At 47.2% G+C, this 21,263-nt stretch overlaps 1 protein-coding gene across 2 annotated transcripts in view; it reads left to right on the top strand.

Annotated features, from left to right (window-relative positions):
* Positions 1–19,326, top strand: part of upf2 (UPF2 regulator of nonsense mediated mRNA decay) — a 29,540-nt gene extending 10,214 nt beyond the window's left edge. For both annotated transcript variants that reach the window (XM_046859655.1, XM_046859654.1), the window contains exons 2-22: positions 1–333; positions 418–1,197; positions 1,292–1,452; positions 2,960–3,151; positions 3,234–3,389; positions 3,494–3,597; positions 4,019–4,104; positions 5,495–5,603; positions 5,684–5,797; positions 5,912–6,028; positions 7,510–7,695; positions 13,163–13,366; positions 13,705–13,980; positions 14,079–14,262; positions 16,336–16,487; positions 16,785–16,886; positions 16,970–17,068; positions 17,341–17,508; positions 17,767–17,908; positions 17,988–18,108; positions 18,530–19,326. The exon at positions 1–333 is cut by the window's left edge. In XM_046859655.1, coding sequence (XP_046715611.1) covers positions 1–333; positions 418–1,197; positions 1,292–1,452; positions 2,960–3,151; positions 3,234–3,389; positions 3,494–3,597; positions 4,019–4,104; positions 5,495–5,603; positions 5,684–5,797; positions 5,912–6,028; positions 7,510–7,695; positions 13,163–13,366; positions 13,705–13,980; positions 14,079–14,262; positions 16,336–16,487; positions 16,785–16,886; positions 16,970–17,068; positions 17,341–17,508; positions 17,767–17,908; positions 17,988–18,108; positions 18,530–18,539 — 3,796 coding nt within the window. In that variant the 3' untranslated portion in view covers positions 18,540–19,326. The remainder of the gene's footprint in view (positions 334–417; positions 1,198–1,291; positions 1,453–2,959; positions 3,152–3,233; positions 3,390–3,493; positions 3,598–4,018; positions 4,105–5,494; positions 5,604–5,683; positions 5,798–5,911; positions 6,029–7,509; positions 7,696–13,162; positions 13,367–13,704; positions 13,981–14,078; positions 14,263–16,335; positions 16,488–16,784; positions 16,887–16,969; positions 17,069–17,340; positions 17,509–17,766; positions 17,909–17,987; positions 18,109–18,529) is intronic.
* Positions 19,327–21,263: the final 1,937 nt, after the last annotated feature.

Genomic DNA, 21,263 nt, shown 5'->3' with positions numbered 1-21,263 from the left:
CGAGAAGGAGACTTTGAGCAACAAGGAGAAGGAGAAGGAGCGAGACGGCGAGCGACGAGCGGCGTTTTCCCGAGACAAGGCCAGGGACGAGAACAAAATGAGCGGAAAGAAGGAGGGAGGCAAGTCTGCAGACGAGAAGAAGCGAAGGATCGAAGAGGAGAAGAGGAGGAAAGAAGAGAAGGAGCGCAAGAAGCGCGAGGAGGAGAAGCAGAAGGCCGAGGAGGAGCAGAAGAGGAAAGAAGAAGAAGAGCGCAAGCAGCAGGAAGAACAGGAGAAGAAGCTGCTGGAGGAGGAAGCTAAACGACAGAAAGAGGAGGAAGCTGCACAGCTGAAGTAAAGTTTATTGATGGATGAAGAACGTTGTTTTTAATTCAATGTTTTTATTCAGTCAGTATTAATGTTGTTTCCTCTCTTCAGGGAGAAGGAAGAAGCTCAGCAGCTGCACCAGGAGGCTTGGGAGAGACACCAAACCAGGAAGGAGCTGCGTGTGAAGAATCAGCATGCTCAGGAAGGTCGCCCTGAAGAAGCCTTCTTCAGCCGCCTGGATTCCAGCCTGAAGAAGAACACGGCGTTTGTGAAGAAGCTCCGCACGCTCACGGAGCAGCAGCGCTCCTCACTTTCGCACGACTTCGACTCGCTCAATCTCAGCAAGTACATCGGGGAGGCGGTCAGCTCTCTGGTGGAAGCCAAGCTGAAGATCTCAGACGTGGGCTGTGGTGTGCACCTGTGCTCTCTGTTCCACCAACGCTACGTGGACTTCGCGCCGCAGCTCCTCGCTGCCTGGAAGAGGCACTTTGAGGCGCGCAAGGAGGAGAAAACCCCGAATGTGAGCAAGCTGCGTACCGACCTGCGCTTCATCGCCGAACTCACCACCGTGGGCCTGTTCACCGATAAGGAAGGGCTCTCTCTGATCTACGAGCAGCTGAAGAACATCATCGCGGCCGACCGTGAAACCCACACTCACGTCTCCGTGGTGATCAGCTTTTGCAAGCACTGCGGAGACGACATCGCCGGCTTGGTTCCTCGCCGCGTCAAAAGCGCGGCCGACAAGTTTGGCCTGAACTTTCCTCCCAGCGAGATCATCAACTCCGAGAAGCAGCAGCCCTTCCAGAACCTGCTTCGGGAGTATTTCACATCTCTCACCAAACACCTGAAGAAAGACCACAGAGAGCTGCAGAACATCGAGCGACAGAATCGGTCCGTCTCCGCTCAGACATTTCTCAGATCATACTGCACTCAGAACATCTGAACTGTCCTTCAAACCTCTGTGTGATTGTTTTTGTTCTCGCAGGCGTATCCTTCACTCGAAAGGAGAGCTGAGCGAGGATAGACACAAGCAGTACGAGGAGTTTGCTACATGCTACCAGAAACTTCTGGCCAACACTCAGTCTCTGGCTGATCTCCTGGATGAGAACATGCCTGAGCTCCCTCAGGATAAAACTGTCCAAGAAGGTATATACACACACACACACACACACACACACACACACACACCCTCCATGGCTTGAAGATTTGTAAGGTTAGGGTTCCTCAGATGCACATGACTGAAGAATTATAAACTAAAATCTTTACAAAATATTTTGAAGTATTTACAACACATTACACTTAACAATAACCGTTAAAGAAGACCACCCAGGTGGCCAGAAGAACCTCTGAAGGAGCTGTTGACAGGAGAACCACATCCTGGACACTGTGCCACACTGGGGTTTTTTTGTACGTGTGGTGAGAATAAGCTGTTAGAAAGAGCCTGAGATTCTTTCAGCTTGCTCTGGTGATCTCATCCCCCTCAGAGCATCGTTCTCCCACTAACACATGGTGGTGGCAGCATTGTGTTGGAGGATCTGCTGTGGGTTCAGTGTAACATGGATTCAGGCCTGTGCATGAAGTAAACCTGTCTGATGTAGAACGACCTCAAACCAGGACGCGAAGCTCAGTGTTTAGGATGAACTTCTGATCCAATTGGAAGTCCCTGCATCACCAAGCTGCCGTGGATGTGATGAGACTTCAACAGGAGTCCAGCTGTTCTCTCAGGAACGCTGTGTCTGCAATCAAAATACACTGCTCAGCCATAACATTATCACCACCTGCCTAATGTTGTGTTGGTCCCATTTTGCTGCTAAAACACGAACCAGCCACCAGCTTTTGCTCCTCACATGCATCAGTGATCCTCGTCCCCCACGACCCTGTTGCCGGTTCACCACTGTTCCTTCTTTTAAGCTCTTTTGATAGATACTGACCACTGCGAACCACCAGACTACAAGAGCTGCAGTTAGACCCAGTCATCTACATGTTGGGCGTCTAGACAATTTGTCAAACTCACTCAAATACTTACACTCGCCTATTTTTCCTGCTTCCAACATCAACTTTAAGGAGAAAATGTTCACCTGCTGCCTGATAAATAAATCCACCCACTAACAGGAGCCATGATGATCATCAGTGTTCTTCACTTCATCACTGTGTTATAATGTCCATGTTATAATGCCAGAGTTACGCCTGAACTGTGTATCTTAACCAATCTGCAGCAATTTATGAAATTCTATGATTTTTGCATGAGCTCTTCACAATGTACAGAAAAAACATATACACACTCAGGAGCACGAGGAGCACATTAATATAAATGAATACATTATTAATCATTAATACCAAATGTATTGTGTGAATGCTCACATGGACAATTTCCATCTAAAGTTTGATGAAGATAAAAATCGGATCATATGATTCGTGCTTTTCAGCAGAACAGACGCTGGAAGACTGTAGTTTCTGTTTCCAGCTCTGAGATGAGCAACAAAACCTGCACAACTCCTGATTAACAGGAATTCTAGAATAAAGAGTGTTAGTTATAATGGACTGTATTTTAGTAAACGGATCTCCTGTAGATCTTCTTTGCATCTCAGTTAAATACGTTGTTGTGTATTTGTGTGGTGTTATGCTGCTTGAACACGGTGTGTTTGTGTGGCAGAACATGGCCCAGGCATCGACATCTTCACTCCCGGGAAGCCCGGAGACTACGAGCTGGATGGAGGGATCTGGGAGGACGAGGACGCGCGGAACTTCTACGAGAACCTGGTGGACCTGAAGGCGTTTGTTCCTGCCATCCTGTTCAAGGACAACGAGAAGGTCGGCCAGAACAAAGACAAGGAGGACGGCAAAGGTACAGAGTGGTGACGTGATGTTCACGCTGTGACAGGGGCAGGTTACGGTGTCACGATGTAAATGATGATCTGATTTTACAGAAGCTAAAGAAGGGCGTGAGGGGAAAGACGTGAGCTGCACAGAGGAACTGGAGCTGGAGCTCGAAGCTCTGGATATCACTGACGACCCTCTGGACATAGAAGGTCCCGATGAGGCCGAGAATGAAGAACTGGCCAAGAAACTCCTCGACGAGCAAGGTAGAGTTAGTGATGTGGTTTCAGAGAAGTCGGAGATAAACCATCGTGTGTGTGTGAAGGTAAAGGATCAAATTCAAACCGACATTAAATTTGTGTTTGTAAAGAACAAGAGGATGAAGAAGCCAGCACTGGATCTCATCTCAAACTCATCGTGGACGCTTTCATCCAGCAGCTTCCCAACTGTGTCAACCGAGACCTGATCGACAAGGTGATCACCACACCTGATCACCTCAATCATCTCCCACAAACACACACGGGTTTAGCATACCAGACAGGGTGAATGGCGTGCGTGCGTGCGTGCGTGCGTGCGTGCGCGTGCGTGTGTGTGATGTTTTTAAGATCGCGCTTAAAGTGCAGAAGCGTCTTAATCAAGCAGAGGATCATTTAAGTTCTTCCTGCTTCTTTCATCATAAATATAAACAAATATAAACATTGTCAGAATCAGAATCTTTTATTGATCCCACAGGAAAGTTGTCGGTTACAGTAAATAAAATATACACATGTTCTATATTAAGTGTAGAAGCTGTACAATGTCAGTGATATACTGTGTGAAATGTGTAGCAGTGTAACAGAAAGTGTCATATAAATAATTGTGTGTGTGTGTGTGTGTGTGTGTGTTTTCTCTCCAGGCTGCAATGGACTTCTGCATGAACATGAACACCAAGTCGAATCGGAGGAAGCTTGTGCGGGCGCTCTTCACTGTTCCCAGGCAGAGGTAGTCCTAAACCCTCATCCTGCTTTTCTTCAGAATGAACACTAGATGGAGCTGTTGTTGTTTTTATCCTGTACAGCTGTGGATGTATAAACTACAGCAGCTGTTTGATTTATTGATAGAAATACAAATACACACAACTCAGTGTTTAACAGTAGTGAACAGTAACTAAGTAAATGTAATTATTTGTTCAGGAGCTTTTCCTCTTATCTGTACTTTACTAAAGACTTTTACTGAAACTTCACTACATTTCAAACTCAAATATTTGACTTTTTACTACATTTAGTGAAATCACTCGTTTCTTTTTATTAATGAAGATAAAAACGTAACTGGTGAAACACGCAGCGAGTCACCAATCAGGATCGAGCGCACGCTCTGTTTTACACGTGTTCTGATCGGCGCTCGGTGCATCTACTGATCACCAACATACAGTTCAGCATCAGTTCAACATCAAGCAGAACATTTAGAGAGGAATAAATGATGAAGTAAAGAATCTTGTGATAAAAATGAATAAAGGAACATTATAGTTATAATAAATCACTGCTCTGGATACTGAAGTACATTTGAAGGCAAAAAGTCTGTAGTTTTACAGTAAAGTGAAAGTTTAAAGTGAAACTTGGAGTCACATTTTACTGAGTCTCTACTTTTATGACACTACATGTTTGTGTTCTTCACCACTACGTGTTTAATGCAGGTTTTTCCTGAAGTTGGAGACTCTCTGTAAGTGTGGGTCGTCTCAGATGTCACATCCTAATAATGTTTATTGCAACAAATAACAGTGTGAATGCAGTGTATCTGCATCTCTGTAATTCAGGTCTCATCTTCAGTTCTATTCAGATGTAAATATGGTCAATAATATTCAGTGTATAGGGTCTATACAGAGGGAGTTCTGAGTTCTGTTCCTGTGGTTCTGCAGGGACTTTCTATCTAGGGTTTCTTTCTATTTTACACTAAGCACAAGAACTCAAAAACACGATTAAAGCCGGATTTGAAGCCACTTTATCCCTCTTCTGTATACACTATTATGACAAGTTTGTGGACACCTGACCATAAGATTAGTATGTGCTTCTTTTTGAACATCCCATTCCATATTTAGTCTCCATTTCTGTTCTAATGAGCTCCACTCTTCTGGGAAGATGTTCCTCTAGATTCTCTGAGGATTTATTCAGCTACAAGGATGTTAGTAACATCAGGTAGTGATGTGAGAAGGTGAGGAGACCTTTGGTGCAGTCAGCGTCCATTTATCCTAAAGGTGTTCAGTAGTGTTGGAGCGGTTTAATGTGTCCCAATACTTTTGCTCTGTACTTTATTTACATGTAACCGAATGTAAATAAATAATAAAAAAAAAAAACGAATGTTCCGATTTGATCATTTTCTCCATTTTCTCCCTCAGACTGGATCTGCTGCCGTTCTACTCACGCTTGGTGGCCACTCTGCACCCCTGCATGTCTGATGTTGCTGAGGATCTGTGCTCCATGCTCAAAGGAGACTTTCGATTCCATGTGTGTATCTCTCTCTCACACACACACACACACAAACACACACACAAGACAAACTTTAAAACCCATCTGTTGTGCTGCAGGTCAGAAAGAAGGACCAAATTAACATCGAGACCAAGAATAAGACGGTGAGGTTTATCGGAGAGCTGGCCAAGTTCAAAATGTTCTCTAAAACAGACACGCTGCACTGCCTGAAGGTGAGAGGCTCGAATCACACCACTCAAACCAGATCCACATCCTCCTACTATCCTGCTCTAACTGTGTGTGTGTGTGTGTGTGTGTGTGTGTGTATATAAAACACCTGTTTCCAGATGCTGCTGTCTGATTTCTCTCATCACCACATCGAGATGGCCTGCACTCTGCTGGAGACGTGTGGACGCTTCCTCTTCAGGTCCCCAGAGTCTCACTTGCGCACCAGTGTCCTACTGGTCAGTACACACACCGCTGCTCACTTGTGTGTGTGTGTGTGTTTACTATTCATTAGCATGTGTATAGTGTGTGTATAGTGTGTATGACGTGTGGGCGTGTCGTGTGGGCGTGTATAGTGTGTATGGCGTGTGGGCGTGTATAGTGTGTATAACGTGTGGAGCGTGTATAGTGTGTATAACGTGTGGAGCGTGTATAGTGTGTATAACGTGTGGAGCATGTATAGTGTGTATGGCGTGTGTAACGCGTGTATAGTGTGTATGATGTGTGGAGCGTGTATAGCGTGTGTAACGTGTATAGTGTGTATAACGTGTGAAGCGTGTACGGTGTGTGTAATGTGTGAAGCGTGTACGGTGTGTGGGCGTGTATAGTGTGTATAACGTGTGAAGCGTGTACGGTGTGTGTGTAATGTGTGGAGCGTGTATAGTGTGTATAACGTGTGGAGCGTGTCGTGTGGAGCGTGTATAGTGTGTATGACGTGTGGAGCGTGTATAGTGTGTATAACGTGTGGAGCATGTATAGTGTGTATAATGTGTGGAGCGTGTATAGTGTGTATAACGTGTGGGCGTGTCGTGTGGGCGTGTATAGTGTGTATGGCGTGTGGGCGTGTATAGTGTGTATAACGTGTGGGCGTGTATAGTGTGTATAACGTGTGGAGCGTGTATAGTGTGTATAACGTGTATAGTGTGTATGGCGTGTGGGCGTGTATAGTGTATAACGTGTGGGCGTGTATAGTGTGTATGGCGTGTGGGCGTGTATAGTGTGTATAACGTGTGAAGCGTGTACGGTGTGTGTAATGTGTGGCGTGTACGGTGTGTGGGCGTGTATAGTGTGTATAACGTGTGGGCGTGTCGTGTGGGCGTGTATAGTGTGTATGTCGTGTGGGCGTGTATAGTGTGTATAACGTGTGGGCGTGTCGTGTGGGCGTGTATAGTGTGTATGGCGTGTGGGCGTGTATAGTGTGTATAACGTGTGAGCATGTATAGTGTGTATAATGTGTGGGCGTGTATAGTGTGTGTATAACGTGTGAGCATGTATAGTGTGTATAACGTGTGAGCATGTATAGTGTGTATAACGTGTGGGCGTGTATAGTGTGTATGGCGTGTGGGCGTGTATAGTGTGTGTATAGTGTGTATGGCGTGTGGGCGTGTATAGTGTGTGTATAACGTGTGAGCATGTATAGTGTGTATGGCGTGTGGGCGTGTATAGTGTGTATGTCGTGTGGGCGTGTCGTGTGGGCGTGTATAGTGTGTATGGCGTGTGGGCGTGTCGTGTGGGCGTGTATAGTGTGTGTATAACGTGTGGAGCGTGTATAGTGTGTATGTCGTGTGGAGCGTGTATAGTGTGTATGTCGTGTGGGCGTGTCGTGTGGGCGTGTATAGTGTGTATAACGTGTGGAGCGTGTATAGTGTGTATAACGTGTGGAGCATGTATAGTGTGTATAACGTGTATAGTGTGTATAACGTGTGATTGTGAACCGCAGGAGCAAATGATGCGTAAGAAGCAGGCTCAGCACCTGGATGCTCGCTACATCACCATGGTGGAGAACGCCTACTACTACTGCAACCCTCCACCCATGGAGAAAACCGTCCGCAAGAAGAGACCTCCCCTACAGGAGTACATCCGCAAACTGCTCTACAAAGACCTGTCCAAGGTCACCACTGAGAAGGTGTGTGTGTGTGTGTGTGTGTGTGTGTGTGTGTGTGTGTGTGTGTGTGTGTGTGTCCTCATCTACACACTCCACTCTCACTACACACACGCTCCACTCACTATACACACACGCCCACCTCACTATACACACACGCCCACTCACTATACACACACACGCCCACTCTCACTCTCACTATACACACACGCCCACTCTCACTATACACACACACTCCACTCTCACTATACACACGCTCCACTCTCACTACACACACACTCACTACACACACGCTCCACTCTCACTATACACACACACTCTCACTATACACACACACGCTCCTCTCACTACACACACTCACACACACGCTCCACTCTCACTATACACACACACGCTCCACTCTCACTATACACACACGCTCCACTCTCACTATACACACACACGCTCCACTCTCACTATACACACACTCACTACACACACACTCTCACACACACACACTCTCACTATACACACACACGCTCCACCTCACTATACACACACACACGCCTCCACCTCACTATACACACACACACACACTCCACTCACTATACACACACACGCTCCACCTCACTATACACACACACACACACACTCACTATACACACACACGCCCACTCTCACTATACACACACACACGCCCACACTCACTATACACACACACACGCCCACTCACTATACACACACACCTCCACTCTCACACTATACACACACACACCACACACACACACACACTCTCACTATACACACACACGCCTCCACTCTCACTATACACACACACACGCCCACTCTCACTATACACACACACACCTCCACTCTCACTATACACACACACGCTCCACTCACTATACACACACACGCCTCCACTCACTACACACACACACTATACACACGCCCACTCTCACTATACACACACGCCTCCACTCTCACTATACACACACGCCTCCACCTCACTATACACACACACACGCCCACTCTCACTATACACACACACGCCTCCACTCTCACTATACACACACGCCCACTCTCACTCACTATACACACGCTCCACTCACTCACTATACACACGCCTCCACTCTCACTATACACACACGCTCCACTCTCACTATACACACACGCTCCACTCTCACTATACACACACACACGCTCCACTCTCACTATACACACACGCCTCCACTCTCACTATACACACACACGCTCCACTCTCACACACACACACACACGCCCACTCACCACACACACACACTCACACACACGCTCACTCTCACCACACACACACGCCCACACACACACTCTCACTATACACACACGCCTCCACACTCACTATACACACACGCTCCACTCACACACACACACACACGCCCACTCTCACTATACACACACACACACACTCTCACCACACACACACACCACACACACACGCCCACTCACTATACACACGCCCACCTCTCACTATACACACACACGCCCACTCTCACTATACACACACACGCCCACTCACTCACTATACACACACTCTCACACACACACACGCCTCCACTCACACACACACACACGCCCACTCACTATACACACACACACGCTCCACTCTCACTATACACACACACACGCTCCACTCTCACTATACACACACGCGCTCCACTCTCACTATACACACACGCGCTCCACTCTCACTATACACACACACGCTCCACTCTCACTATACACACACACGCTCCACTCACTATACACACACACACGCCCACTCTCACTATACACACACACTCCACTCTCACTATACACACACACACGCTCCACTCACTCACTATACACACACGCCTCCACCTCACTATACACACACACACTCCACTCACCACACACACACACGCTCCACCTCACCATACACACACACGCTCCACTCACCACACACACACACGCTCCACTCTCACACACACACACGCCTCCACTCTCACCACACACACACACGCCTCCACTCACTATACACACACGCTCCACTCTCACCATACACACACACACACACACACTCTCACTCACTATACACACACGCCCACTCTCACCATACACACACACACTCTCACCACACACACACGCCCACTCACTCACACACACGCCACACACACACACACGCTCCACTCTCACTATACACACACACACACTCCACTCTCACCATACACACACACACACACGCCTCCACTCTCACTATACACACACACACACACTCCACTCTCACTATACACACACACACACACACGCCTCCACTCTCACTATACACACACACACACACCTCCACTCTCACTCACTATACACACACACACACGCTCACACACACACACGCTCCACTCTCACTATACACACACACACGCACACACACACGCCCACCTCACTATACACACGCCCACTCACCATACACACACACGCCCACTCCTCACTATACACACACACACACACGCCCACTCCTCACTATACACACACACGCCCACTCACTATACACACACGCCCACTCTCACTATACACACACACGCCCACTCTCACCACACACACACACGCCTCCACTCTCACCACACACACACACACGCCTCCACCTCACCATACACACACACGCCCACTCTCACCATACACACACACACGCTCCACTCTCATACACACACACGCCTCCACTCTCACCATACACACACACACGCCCACTCACTACACACACACACCACACACACACACGCCCACTCACCATACACACACACACACACCTCACACACACACTCCACTCTCACCATACACACACACACACACTCCTCACACACACACTCACACACACACACGCCCACTCACTATACACACACACACGCCCACTCTCACTATACACACACACTCCTCACTATACACACACGCCCACTCTCACTATACACACACACGCTCCACTCTCACTATACACACACCACACACACGCCTCCACTCTCACTATACACACACACGCCCACTCTCACTATACACACACGCCTCCACCTCACTATACACACACACACACACACGCTCACACACACACTCCTCACTATACACACACCACACACACGCCCACTCTCACTATACACACACACACTCTCACTATACACACACACACTATACACACACACACTATACACACACACACGCCCACTCTCACTATACACACACGCCTCCACTCTCACTATACACACACACACGCTCCACTCTCACTATACACACACACACGCTCCACTCTCACTATACACACACACACGCTCCACTCTCACTATACACACACACACACACACTCCACTCTCACCACACACACACACACGCTCCACTCTCACCACACACACACACACGCCCACTCTCACTATACACACACGCTCCACTCTCACCATACACACACACACGCCCACTCACACACACACACACCACACACACGCCCACTCCTCACTATACACACACGCCTCACTCTCACCACACACACACACACGCCTCCACTCTCACCATACACACACGCCTCCACTCACCATACACACACGCTCCACTCTCACCACACACACACACGCCCACTCACCATACACACACACACACACACACACACATGCTCCACTCTCACTATACACACACACACACACACGCCCACTCTCACTATACACACACACACACACGCCTCCACTCTCACTATACACACACACACACACGCTCCACCTCACTATACACACACACACACATGCTCCACTCTCACTATACACACACACACTCCACTCACTATACACACACACACACACACGCTCCACTCTCATACACACACACACACACACACACACTCCTCTCACTATACACACACACACACACACACGCCCACTCACTATACACACACACACGCCCACTCTCACTATACACACACACACACACGCCTCCACTCACCATACACACACACACACGCTCCACTCTCACTATATACACACACACACACGCCTCCACCTCACCATACACACACACACACACACGCCTCACTCTCACTATACACACACTCCACTCACACACACACACACGCTCCACTCTCACTATACACACACACACGCTCCACTCCTCACACACACACACGCCCACTCTCACCATACACACACACACGCCCACTCTCACCATACACACACACGCCCACCTCACCATACACACACACACGCTCCACTCTCACCATACACACACACACGCCCACTCTCGCCACACACACACACACGCCTCCACCTCACCATACACACACACACGCTCCACCTCACCACACACACACGCCCACTCTCACCATACACACACACGCCCACTCACTATACACACACGCTACACACACACACTATACACACACATACACACACACACCTCACACACACACACGCCCACTCTCACTATACACACACACACACGCTCCACTCTCACCACACACACACACGCTCCACTCTCACCATACACACACACGCTCCACTCTCACCATACACACACACACACACACGCTCCACTCACCACACACACACGCTCCACTCTCACCATACACACACACGCCACTCTCACCACACACACACGCCCACTCTCACCACACACACACACACACACACACCACACACACGCCTCCACTCTCACACATACACACACGCCCACTCTCACCATACACACACACGCCCACTCTCACCATACACACACACACGCTCCACTCACACACACACACACCTCACACACACACTCACACACACACACGCTCCACTCTCACCATACACACACACGCCACACACACACACACACACACACACACACACACACACACACACACACGCTCCACTCTCACTATAGACACACGCCCACTCTCACCATACACACACACGCCCACTCTCACTATACACACACGCCTCCACTCTCACTATACACACACGCCCACTCTCACTATACACACACACACACACACGCCCACTCACTACACACACACACGCCCACTCTCACTATACACACACACGCCCACTCTCACTATACACACACACACCACACACACGCCCACTCACCATACACACACGCCCACTCTCACTATACACACACGCCACACACACACACACACACACACACACACACACACACACGCTCCACTCTCACTATACACACACGCTCCACTCTCGCCACACACACGCGCGCGCTCCACTCTCACTATACACACACGCTCCACTCTCACTATACACACACACGCTCCACTCTCACTATACACACACACGCCCACTCGCCACACACACGCTCACACACACACTCCACTCTCACCATACACACACGCTCCCCTCTCACCACACACACACACGCTCCCCTCTCACTATACACACATGCGCGCTCCACTCTCACTTTACACACACTCCACCACACACAATCTCCCCACAGTAATGTCATTATTAAAATGCTTTGTGTGTTTGTGGCAATGGTGTGTGTGTGTGTGTTTTAGGTTTTAAGGCAAATGCGTAAATTGCCCTGGCATGAGGCAGATTTGAAGAGCTACCTGATCTGCTGCATGGTGAACATCTGGAATGTGAAGTACAACAGCATCCACTGTGTGGCGAACCTGCTGGCTGGTCTGGTGGCTTATCAGGAGGACGTCGGTATACACGTGGTGGATGGAGTGCTGGAGGACATCCGCCTGGGCATGGAGGTGCGTGTCTTCTGCTGCTCGTGGTTTATATTTTAGAGGTTGACCGATAATGACATACTTTCTTTTAATCAAATGGATACTGGATAATAAAAAAATAAACACTCCATGAAAAATAATACTGATCTTTACAAAGTTTAAAATATAATGAAAATGTGCTAAAGGAAATATTTAAATATGTTTATGGATAAACATAATAAAGCACTGTTCATGCAGTGTGTTGATTTGCCTCTAGAGGCCGCTATCGTAATGAACTCGGACCGGAATCTGTATGGATTTTTGCTGATAGTTTCAGCGATTGATTATCAGTGCTGATTTATCATCTATTATTTCTTTTCCAGGTAAACCAGCCGAAGTTCAACCAGCGGCGCATCAGCAGTGCGAAGTTCTTGGGCGAGTTGTATAACTACCGCATGGTGGAGTCGGCCGTGATCTTCCGCACGCTTTTCTCCTTCATCTCGTTCGGCGTGAATCAGGACGGCTCTTCCAGCCCTCTGGATCCCCCCGAACACCTGTTCCGCATCCGCCTGGTGTGCACGCTGCTCGACACGTGCGGCCAGTACTTCGACCGCGGATCCAGCAAGAAGAAGCTCGACTGCTTCCTAATCTACTTCCAGGTGTTTTTATTTTTTTTACCCCCTCAAAAAAGCTGAATTGATGCCAATGTGGGTCATGATGATGAGACAATAACATAGTAAATGATTTTCTTTTGTAGCGGTATATCTGGTGGAAGAAGAGTTTGGAGGTGTGGACTAAAGATCACCAGTTTCCCATCGATATCGACTACATGATCAGTGACATGCTGGATTTACTGCGACCCAAAATGCACCTGTGCTGCTCTCTGGAGGAGGCCTGCCATCAGGTCACTGAGCTCGAGAGAGAAGTCCTCATCAAACTGGGTACAACTCGTGTGTGTGTGTGTGTGTGTGTGTGTGTGTGTGTGTGTGAGAAACACATATTTGTGCTAGTTATCCCTGTTCTGTGTTTCTGTCATCCCTGCTAAACAGCATTCCTGTGTGTGTGTGTGTGTGTGTGTGTGTGTGTGTGTGTGTGTGTGTGTGTGTGTGCAAGTTTTTTGACTCGTACACAGTTGTCACTTGTTCTCCATTCAAACCTACATTTCAAATGAGTGACAGAGAGAAAGAGAGAGATGGCTAGATAGAGAAAGACTAAAAGAGAGAATAAAGAGAGAGAGGAGGAGAGGGATAGAAAGAGAGAGAAAGAGAAATATATAATGGGAAAGATAGAAATATAGAGAGGAATGTAACATTTTGTAAGTAGATGTAATGGTAATATCAGCACCAGAATTATTTTTTGTAAAGAAGTAATGGTCTGGAATCCCGTCGTACCTGTGTGTGTGTGTGTGTGTGTGTGTGTGTGTGTGTGTGTGTGTGTGTGTGAGCATGCCTTGGCAGAAATAGGAGTTGTCTGTCGAAACCTGTATTTGTGTCTCCGTTTTATAAAGGTGTGAATGTATTTATAGTGATGGATTAAAGAATGTAGGTATGTGTTTAAATCCTTCTCACACACACACACACACACACACACACACACACACACACACACACACACACACACTTTTCACCTTTAGCCATGTCTAGAAGCCACACCTCCACCATTAGGCTCTGTCTACCTGCAGCGATCATTAGGGGCCCAAGCACCTCTGAAGCATCTCTGTAGCAGCCCATAAAACCCACACTGAATAGTGTAGGTCTTAAGAACACTCTTGCGCCACCATCAGGTCAAATGCAGCCCCTAAATTCCATGCAGTGTTAATCATTTATCCAATGTTTCCTGCTCGAGACTCTATATATTATAATATTAGAAATAGTAAAGTTGTTGCAGTATCTGGCACACGTCATCTTCCGAGCAGGTCTTTACAAACGTGTATCAAAAGAATTGGGAATTCACCGAGCCGTTTATCTGTAGTACAATTTGGTGTTTCGAGACTACTTTTGTAACACGCCAACAGATGGCAGGACGAGGCTGCACGCACAGTCACAGGGAGCACCGGCCTGCAAAAAAAGTCGTCCTGTGTACACCGTAGCTGTGCACCTGGTGCTATTCTGACCACGTGTGTACCCTGTCATCGAGCTCTTCTCTCACGTGAGATTCTCACCAGAAACAACACAACCCACACTATTCGCCAGGATTTCACCCTCTTTCAGAAGAGCTCGCTGTTTTTTTGACACTTGTGGAGATCCAGTGGGAATCTCAGGATCTCGAAAAGAAGACTTCCAGGACATGTTCCAGAATAGAACACTGGGGGCGCTGTAATGCTGTGCAAGGGGACTGTTTTAAAGAGAAGATAAGATTAAATAGATCTTTTTTGTAAACAGAGCGAGTCTCCAAACTTTTTCATACCACCTTATATTTAATTGCACATTAACAGACAAATAAATACAATACAGTGTTATTATAGTAACAGAATAAGAGCCAAAACACTGATCAGTTTGTCCAACCTGTCAAACACACAGCTGTTGTCATGACATGAGAGAGTTCCCTCACCGCCTGGGTTCAGCAAGGAACTTCATGAAGCTGGAACTGTGTCAGTATAGTGGTGTAGATTTAACTCAGTTCTCTGAGGAACATGGAGGCAGCCATACTGGATTTTTTCTTTTCTGGTGTTTTGAATGCACAAAGGTTAAAAATGCCGTCTCTCTGGTTTGCGTGTTTGGATGTTATGGTCAGGTACAGTCACATACTTCTGGCCCACGTCTGCGAAAAACACTCAAGTAATCAGAACCAGGGCCTGTTTACTGGAACCATCAGTAAATTATTTGAGCGTTTGTTTTGAGTTTAAAGGGAAATAAGAGCGAGGCAGATAAGCGTGTGGAAGTCAAGCAGGATGTTTCTACTGACAATGGAGCCACCATGACTTTCTATTGTTCTCACAAACACACTGTGTGTGTGTGTGTGTGTGTGTGTGTGTGTGTGTGTGTGTGTGTGTGTGTGTGTGTGTGTGTGTGTAGGATATGCTACAGAGAAGGATGGGAGCTGTTCCGGCAGCATTGGAGAAGGAGAGGCTCTGGACGAGGAGGATGAGGAAGATGAGGACGAGCGTGGAGCCGAGACAGAAGAGCAGTCAGGAAACGAGAGTGAGATGAACGAGCCTGAGGAGGAGGTGAGAGCACAACTCCAACACACACCACGCCGAGAGACCAGCAGGAGACGCACTTAGAGCTGGAATCAGGATAAGAAATCAATTAGTGTGATACACAACATGGCCAAATGTATTGGGACACCTGACTTTTTCCACAAACTTTTGTCCATAAAGTGTGTCCATACATTGAAAACAAATTTTAACACAAAATAATGGAGCAGACACAAGCCCACACACACACACACACACACACACACACACACAAGATAAAGGTGAGAGCTCCAGTCTGATGCTGCTCCTGATCTTGTGTAAACACAGGAAGGCTCTGAGAACGAGGAAGAAGAACGTGACGAAGAGGAAGAGAACACTGACTACTTGACCGATTCCAACAAAGAGAACGAGACGGACGAGGAAAACAATGTAAGCCTGCAGTGCATCAGAGCGCGGCTTTCAGTACAAGACGTTCATAAGAGGTCACGTTAATGTGTGTGTGTGTGGTGTAGGAGGTGATGATTCGAGGTGGAGGTCTGAAACACGTGGCCTGTGCTGAGGATGATGACTTCATTCAGGCTCTGGACAAGATGATGCTGGAAAACTTGCAGGTGTGTGAACTTTGCATCCTCTACTCAATAATCTTTAATCATCTTCTAATTCTTTCAGAAAATCTGTTTCTCTACATCAAAAAAACATAAACCATAAAAATAGTAATAATTCCAGAAATTTTCTAGATCGCAGACTCAAACTGGGTGAATTGTAGTTGCCATGGAGCAACACGTCCATGTTCTTTCCTGAAGGAATCCATGTGGGACGTTAAGATCACATTAAAACATCCACCTGTGTGTGTGTGTGTGTGTGTGTGTGTGTGTGAGTGCAGCAGCGCAGTGGCGAGGCAGTAAAAGTGCACCAGCTTGACGTCGCCATCCCACTGCAGCTGAAGAGCCAGCTGAAGAAAGGCTCCGCCCCCGCGTGCACTGCAGACACAGACGCAGACATCGATACCATGCAGTTCGTCATGCTGACCAGGAAAGGCAACAAACAGCAGGTCTGTGTGTGTGTGTGTGTGTGTGTGTGTGTGTGTGTGTGTGTGTTGGCTGTGGAAGGAGTAGGGTGTGTTCAGGAAGTGGCTTGAGGAAAGTCAATTATAGTGTATATATACAGACACACACACACACACACACACACACACACACACAGTTAAAGCAGCAGTTTGACATTGCAGCTGTGTGTGTAATGTGTATTGAAAGGTATCTCCTCTGTTTCCTAACGGTGTCTCTGCTGCTCACATCCCGTCTGCTTACAGTTTAAGATCCTGAACGTCCCTCTGTCTTCACATCTGGCTGCAAATCACTTCAACCAGCAGCAGGCGGAGCAGGAGGAGCGCATGCGCATGAAGAAACTCACCCTGGACATCAACGAGCGTCAGGAGCAGGAGGACTATCAGGGTGAGAGAAATGATCCAGTTCTCAGATCTCAGTGTTTCCACGTTCTGCTCTCAGTCACTGACTTCCTGTTCTTTTACAGAGATGATGCAGTCGCTGGCGCAGAGGCCGGCTCCTGCTAACACCAACCGCGAGCGCAGGCCTCGCTACCAGCACCCGAAAGGAGCCCCGAACGCAGACCTGATCTTCAAGACTGGAGGAAGGTCAGACCCCACACACCACCCTCTGACTCGTCCACAGGGCTTTAAAAACTAATAATTATGAACAGGTTCTACATTTCTGATGTCCACAGAAATGCTCCTGCAGCACTTAGAATGTGTGTTTGTTAGTTTGCGTGGTTGTTGTGCGTCTTTCCTTTGAGTCCAAATGTACTTCACTGTATTACGACTACAAACGAGACCGACATGCAACAGCCAATCAGCTTCCGGTTATTAGAGCAGAATTTAGGGTCCAGTTAAAGCCGGTTTCTGATGTGATCTCGGTCTTACATTTCACTCTTAATGCTCATAAAACGGCAGAAATTTGACCCTCTGCAGATACTGTGATCCACGTGTTGTTGTGATCCACGTGTTGTTGTGATCCACGTGTTGTTGTGATTCACTCACACCGGGTTCTTCCTCGTAGGAGACGCTGAGCGAGCGAGTGAGCGATCGCATGAAGAAGAGAGAGAGAAACAAAGGGAGAGTGAGGTGCACTTGTCCCTCAGTGATGGGAAACTGTACCCGCTACACACTCCAACCACACCAACCTGAGAGGAGAACAAGACGACCAGGACCAGCCCCATCAGCTGCACGGCTGCGGAGCTCAACGACCAGAACGGCTTACACACAGCAGAACAAGATACACATACAGACACACACACACACACACACACACAGATATCTCCATTTACAGACCACGTGATGGACAGACAGCCTCCAGAGTGCAGACTGAAAGCGTGTGAAGGGTGTAAAGGGTCGGCGTTCGGAGCGAGCGGATTTAGTTGCATTAGGCAGCACGAGGAGAACATGGTGACCAACTGACACAGGGTTAGGAACTGGTTCTTCACCGTGAAATAAAAGGAAATGTTTTTTGTTGAACTCGAGACGCAGGAGAGCGAGAGTGCTGTTCTTCCCTCAGGAGCAGAAGATCAGTACGAGGGGAAAACCTTTGTGTATTTTCTGAGTTGGAAATCATTTGCACTCCTGGATCTGGATTTTATATTGTTCTTTCTTTCTTTCATTCTTTTTTTTTCCCTTTGTGCTTTTGATCAGTTTTGAATGAATAATCCCCGTCTCCTGGTCACGTTCAGCGACTCGACTGCCACGTGATTTTCTCTCTGTTTAGCAGAAGTGTGTTCTTACAGATGGGCGTCGGCCTCCACGTACGCTTCACGTCACTGAATATTACTAATATGCATTAAAGTGAGTTTATTGCTGTGATCTGAGCGTGTCGTCTCTCATTCGGTCTCTCCGTCCTCCTGAAACCTGGACGTCCATGTTCACTGTGCATCTATCATCTCAATAAATACTGCAGGAACCTGAACGTTCAGAAACCAGCATGTAGCTGTATTGGGACACAGATGTGCTTCTTCACTAAACCGTGCTTCATCTTTGGATGGCATGAAATTTTTGCCTTCACTTGAGCTAGGAGACCCTGTGCACAAATCCAGCTCCATGAACACATCTGCTTTACTTGGGTTGGAGTGAAAGATCTCCTTTGGGATGAATATGAACACAGGAATCACCAGCTTTAGTAACTGACACTAACACTTTACTAACACCTCTGTAGCTGAATGAATCTCCACAAAATCTAGAGGAACATCATCTCAGAAGAGTGGAGCTCATTATAATCACAAATGGAGACTAATTATGGAATGAGATGATCAAAGGGAAGCAAATACCGATCTTATGGTCAGATGTCCACAAACTTTTGGGCATATGTCCTGAAGTGTAGCACAGAAACGTTAAAGATAATTATAATTCTTATTAAACTGTTTGTGCTTTTTAATAGTAATAATAATGTGTTTAATGTAGAACATCCACAGGTTGGTTATAGCTGCTCTAACGTAAGTGACCAGAGAAACAGCCGCTCTCTGTATTTACTATAAAACTTGTTCATTCAGCTCAGGACATGACATCAGATGTCTCCCTCTGTATATTTAAACTGAATGGAATGACCTTCCAGCCAATCGCAATCAAGTGTAAATAGTGCAGTGGTATAACAGACTGCTGTGTTTACACATGAACCCAGACGTCTGCATGACCACCAGGAGATAAACTTACTGATGTTTCTGTAGTAGTGTGATGTGGAATGAAGCAGATGTTCGTTACAGGAAGTGATCAGAACGTCAGTAAGAAGCATCAGTTTAATGGAAAGTTTACAGTTAAAATAAAAAAAAGGTATAAATAATTCATTCCACTCTTTTAGAATAGAAGTTTTATAAAATGCTGTTTGGTGTTGATGAGCTTCAGTAGCTACGAACTGAGATTCCGACTCAGACACGTATCAGAGATCGTAACAACTCGGCCGTCATTATCTTCTATAATTATAATATTAAAAAGCTTTATGGAAATCTGCATGTTTGAGTCTGGAATTTTTCACATCAGATGGAATTTAGCCGTAAATTAAAGCCGTGGAACTGAAAGCTGAACATCTGCATGTCAGGAGAAACAGGAAGTGCAGGGAGAACTTCTCTTACAGGATCATTCAATCTCACAACAGGTTTTAGTGACGAAATGGAGAAGCTTTTGTGCTTCTGCTGCATTCCTTTGGTGAGATCACTAAAGCCATGATTACGTACAGGAGAAATTCTAAACATGAACTTGATCTAGAGGGTGGAGTTGCCACCTCAGCTCCAGGACATCGGAGTAGTTCCTGACCTCAGGGTTTCATCTCTGCCTCATCGGCCTTACAATGAACTCTATACAACTCAGCAGTCGAGAGTTAGGGGCCTTGCTCAGGGGCCCCACAGTGAGAGCTTGATGGTGCTGAGGTTTTAAACTGATTACACACTTCAGGAATGGAAATACTGTAAAGAGCTCAAATATAAATAATGAGATGTCTTTAAATCCATTCAATTGCTATTGGAGAGAAGTTCTGGATGTGTGTGTGTGTGTGTGTGTGTGTGTGTGTGTGTGTGTGTGTGTGTGTCACAGCTGGCTCACACTGATCAGACCTGCCTGACACACCAGCACCTGGAACGAGGAGGTCCTGCTGCATTCCTGCTAATTGTTCTGCCTGAATTGATTTAATACACTGTGTCTTGTGGCTCTTTTGAACTCTGATAGGAAGAACCGAGTCGGATCTTTGTTCACATTGTTCCTCCCAGCAGGGGCGAGCCGGGCCGAGCAGGGGCGAGCCGGGCCGAGCCGGGGCG

The sequence above is a fragment of the Silurus meridionalis genome, chromosome 10 (genome assembly GCF_014805685.1).
Source record: "Silurus meridionalis isolate SWU-2019-XX chromosome 10, ASM1480568v1, whole genome shotgun sequence".
Classification (NCBI taxonomy): Eukaryota; Metazoa; Chordata; class Actinopteri; order Siluriformes; family Siluridae; genus Silurus; species Silurus meridionalis.
The sequence above is the reverse complement of the archived record's forward strand: the minus strand, read 5'-3'. Positions and strand labels throughout refer to the sequence as shown.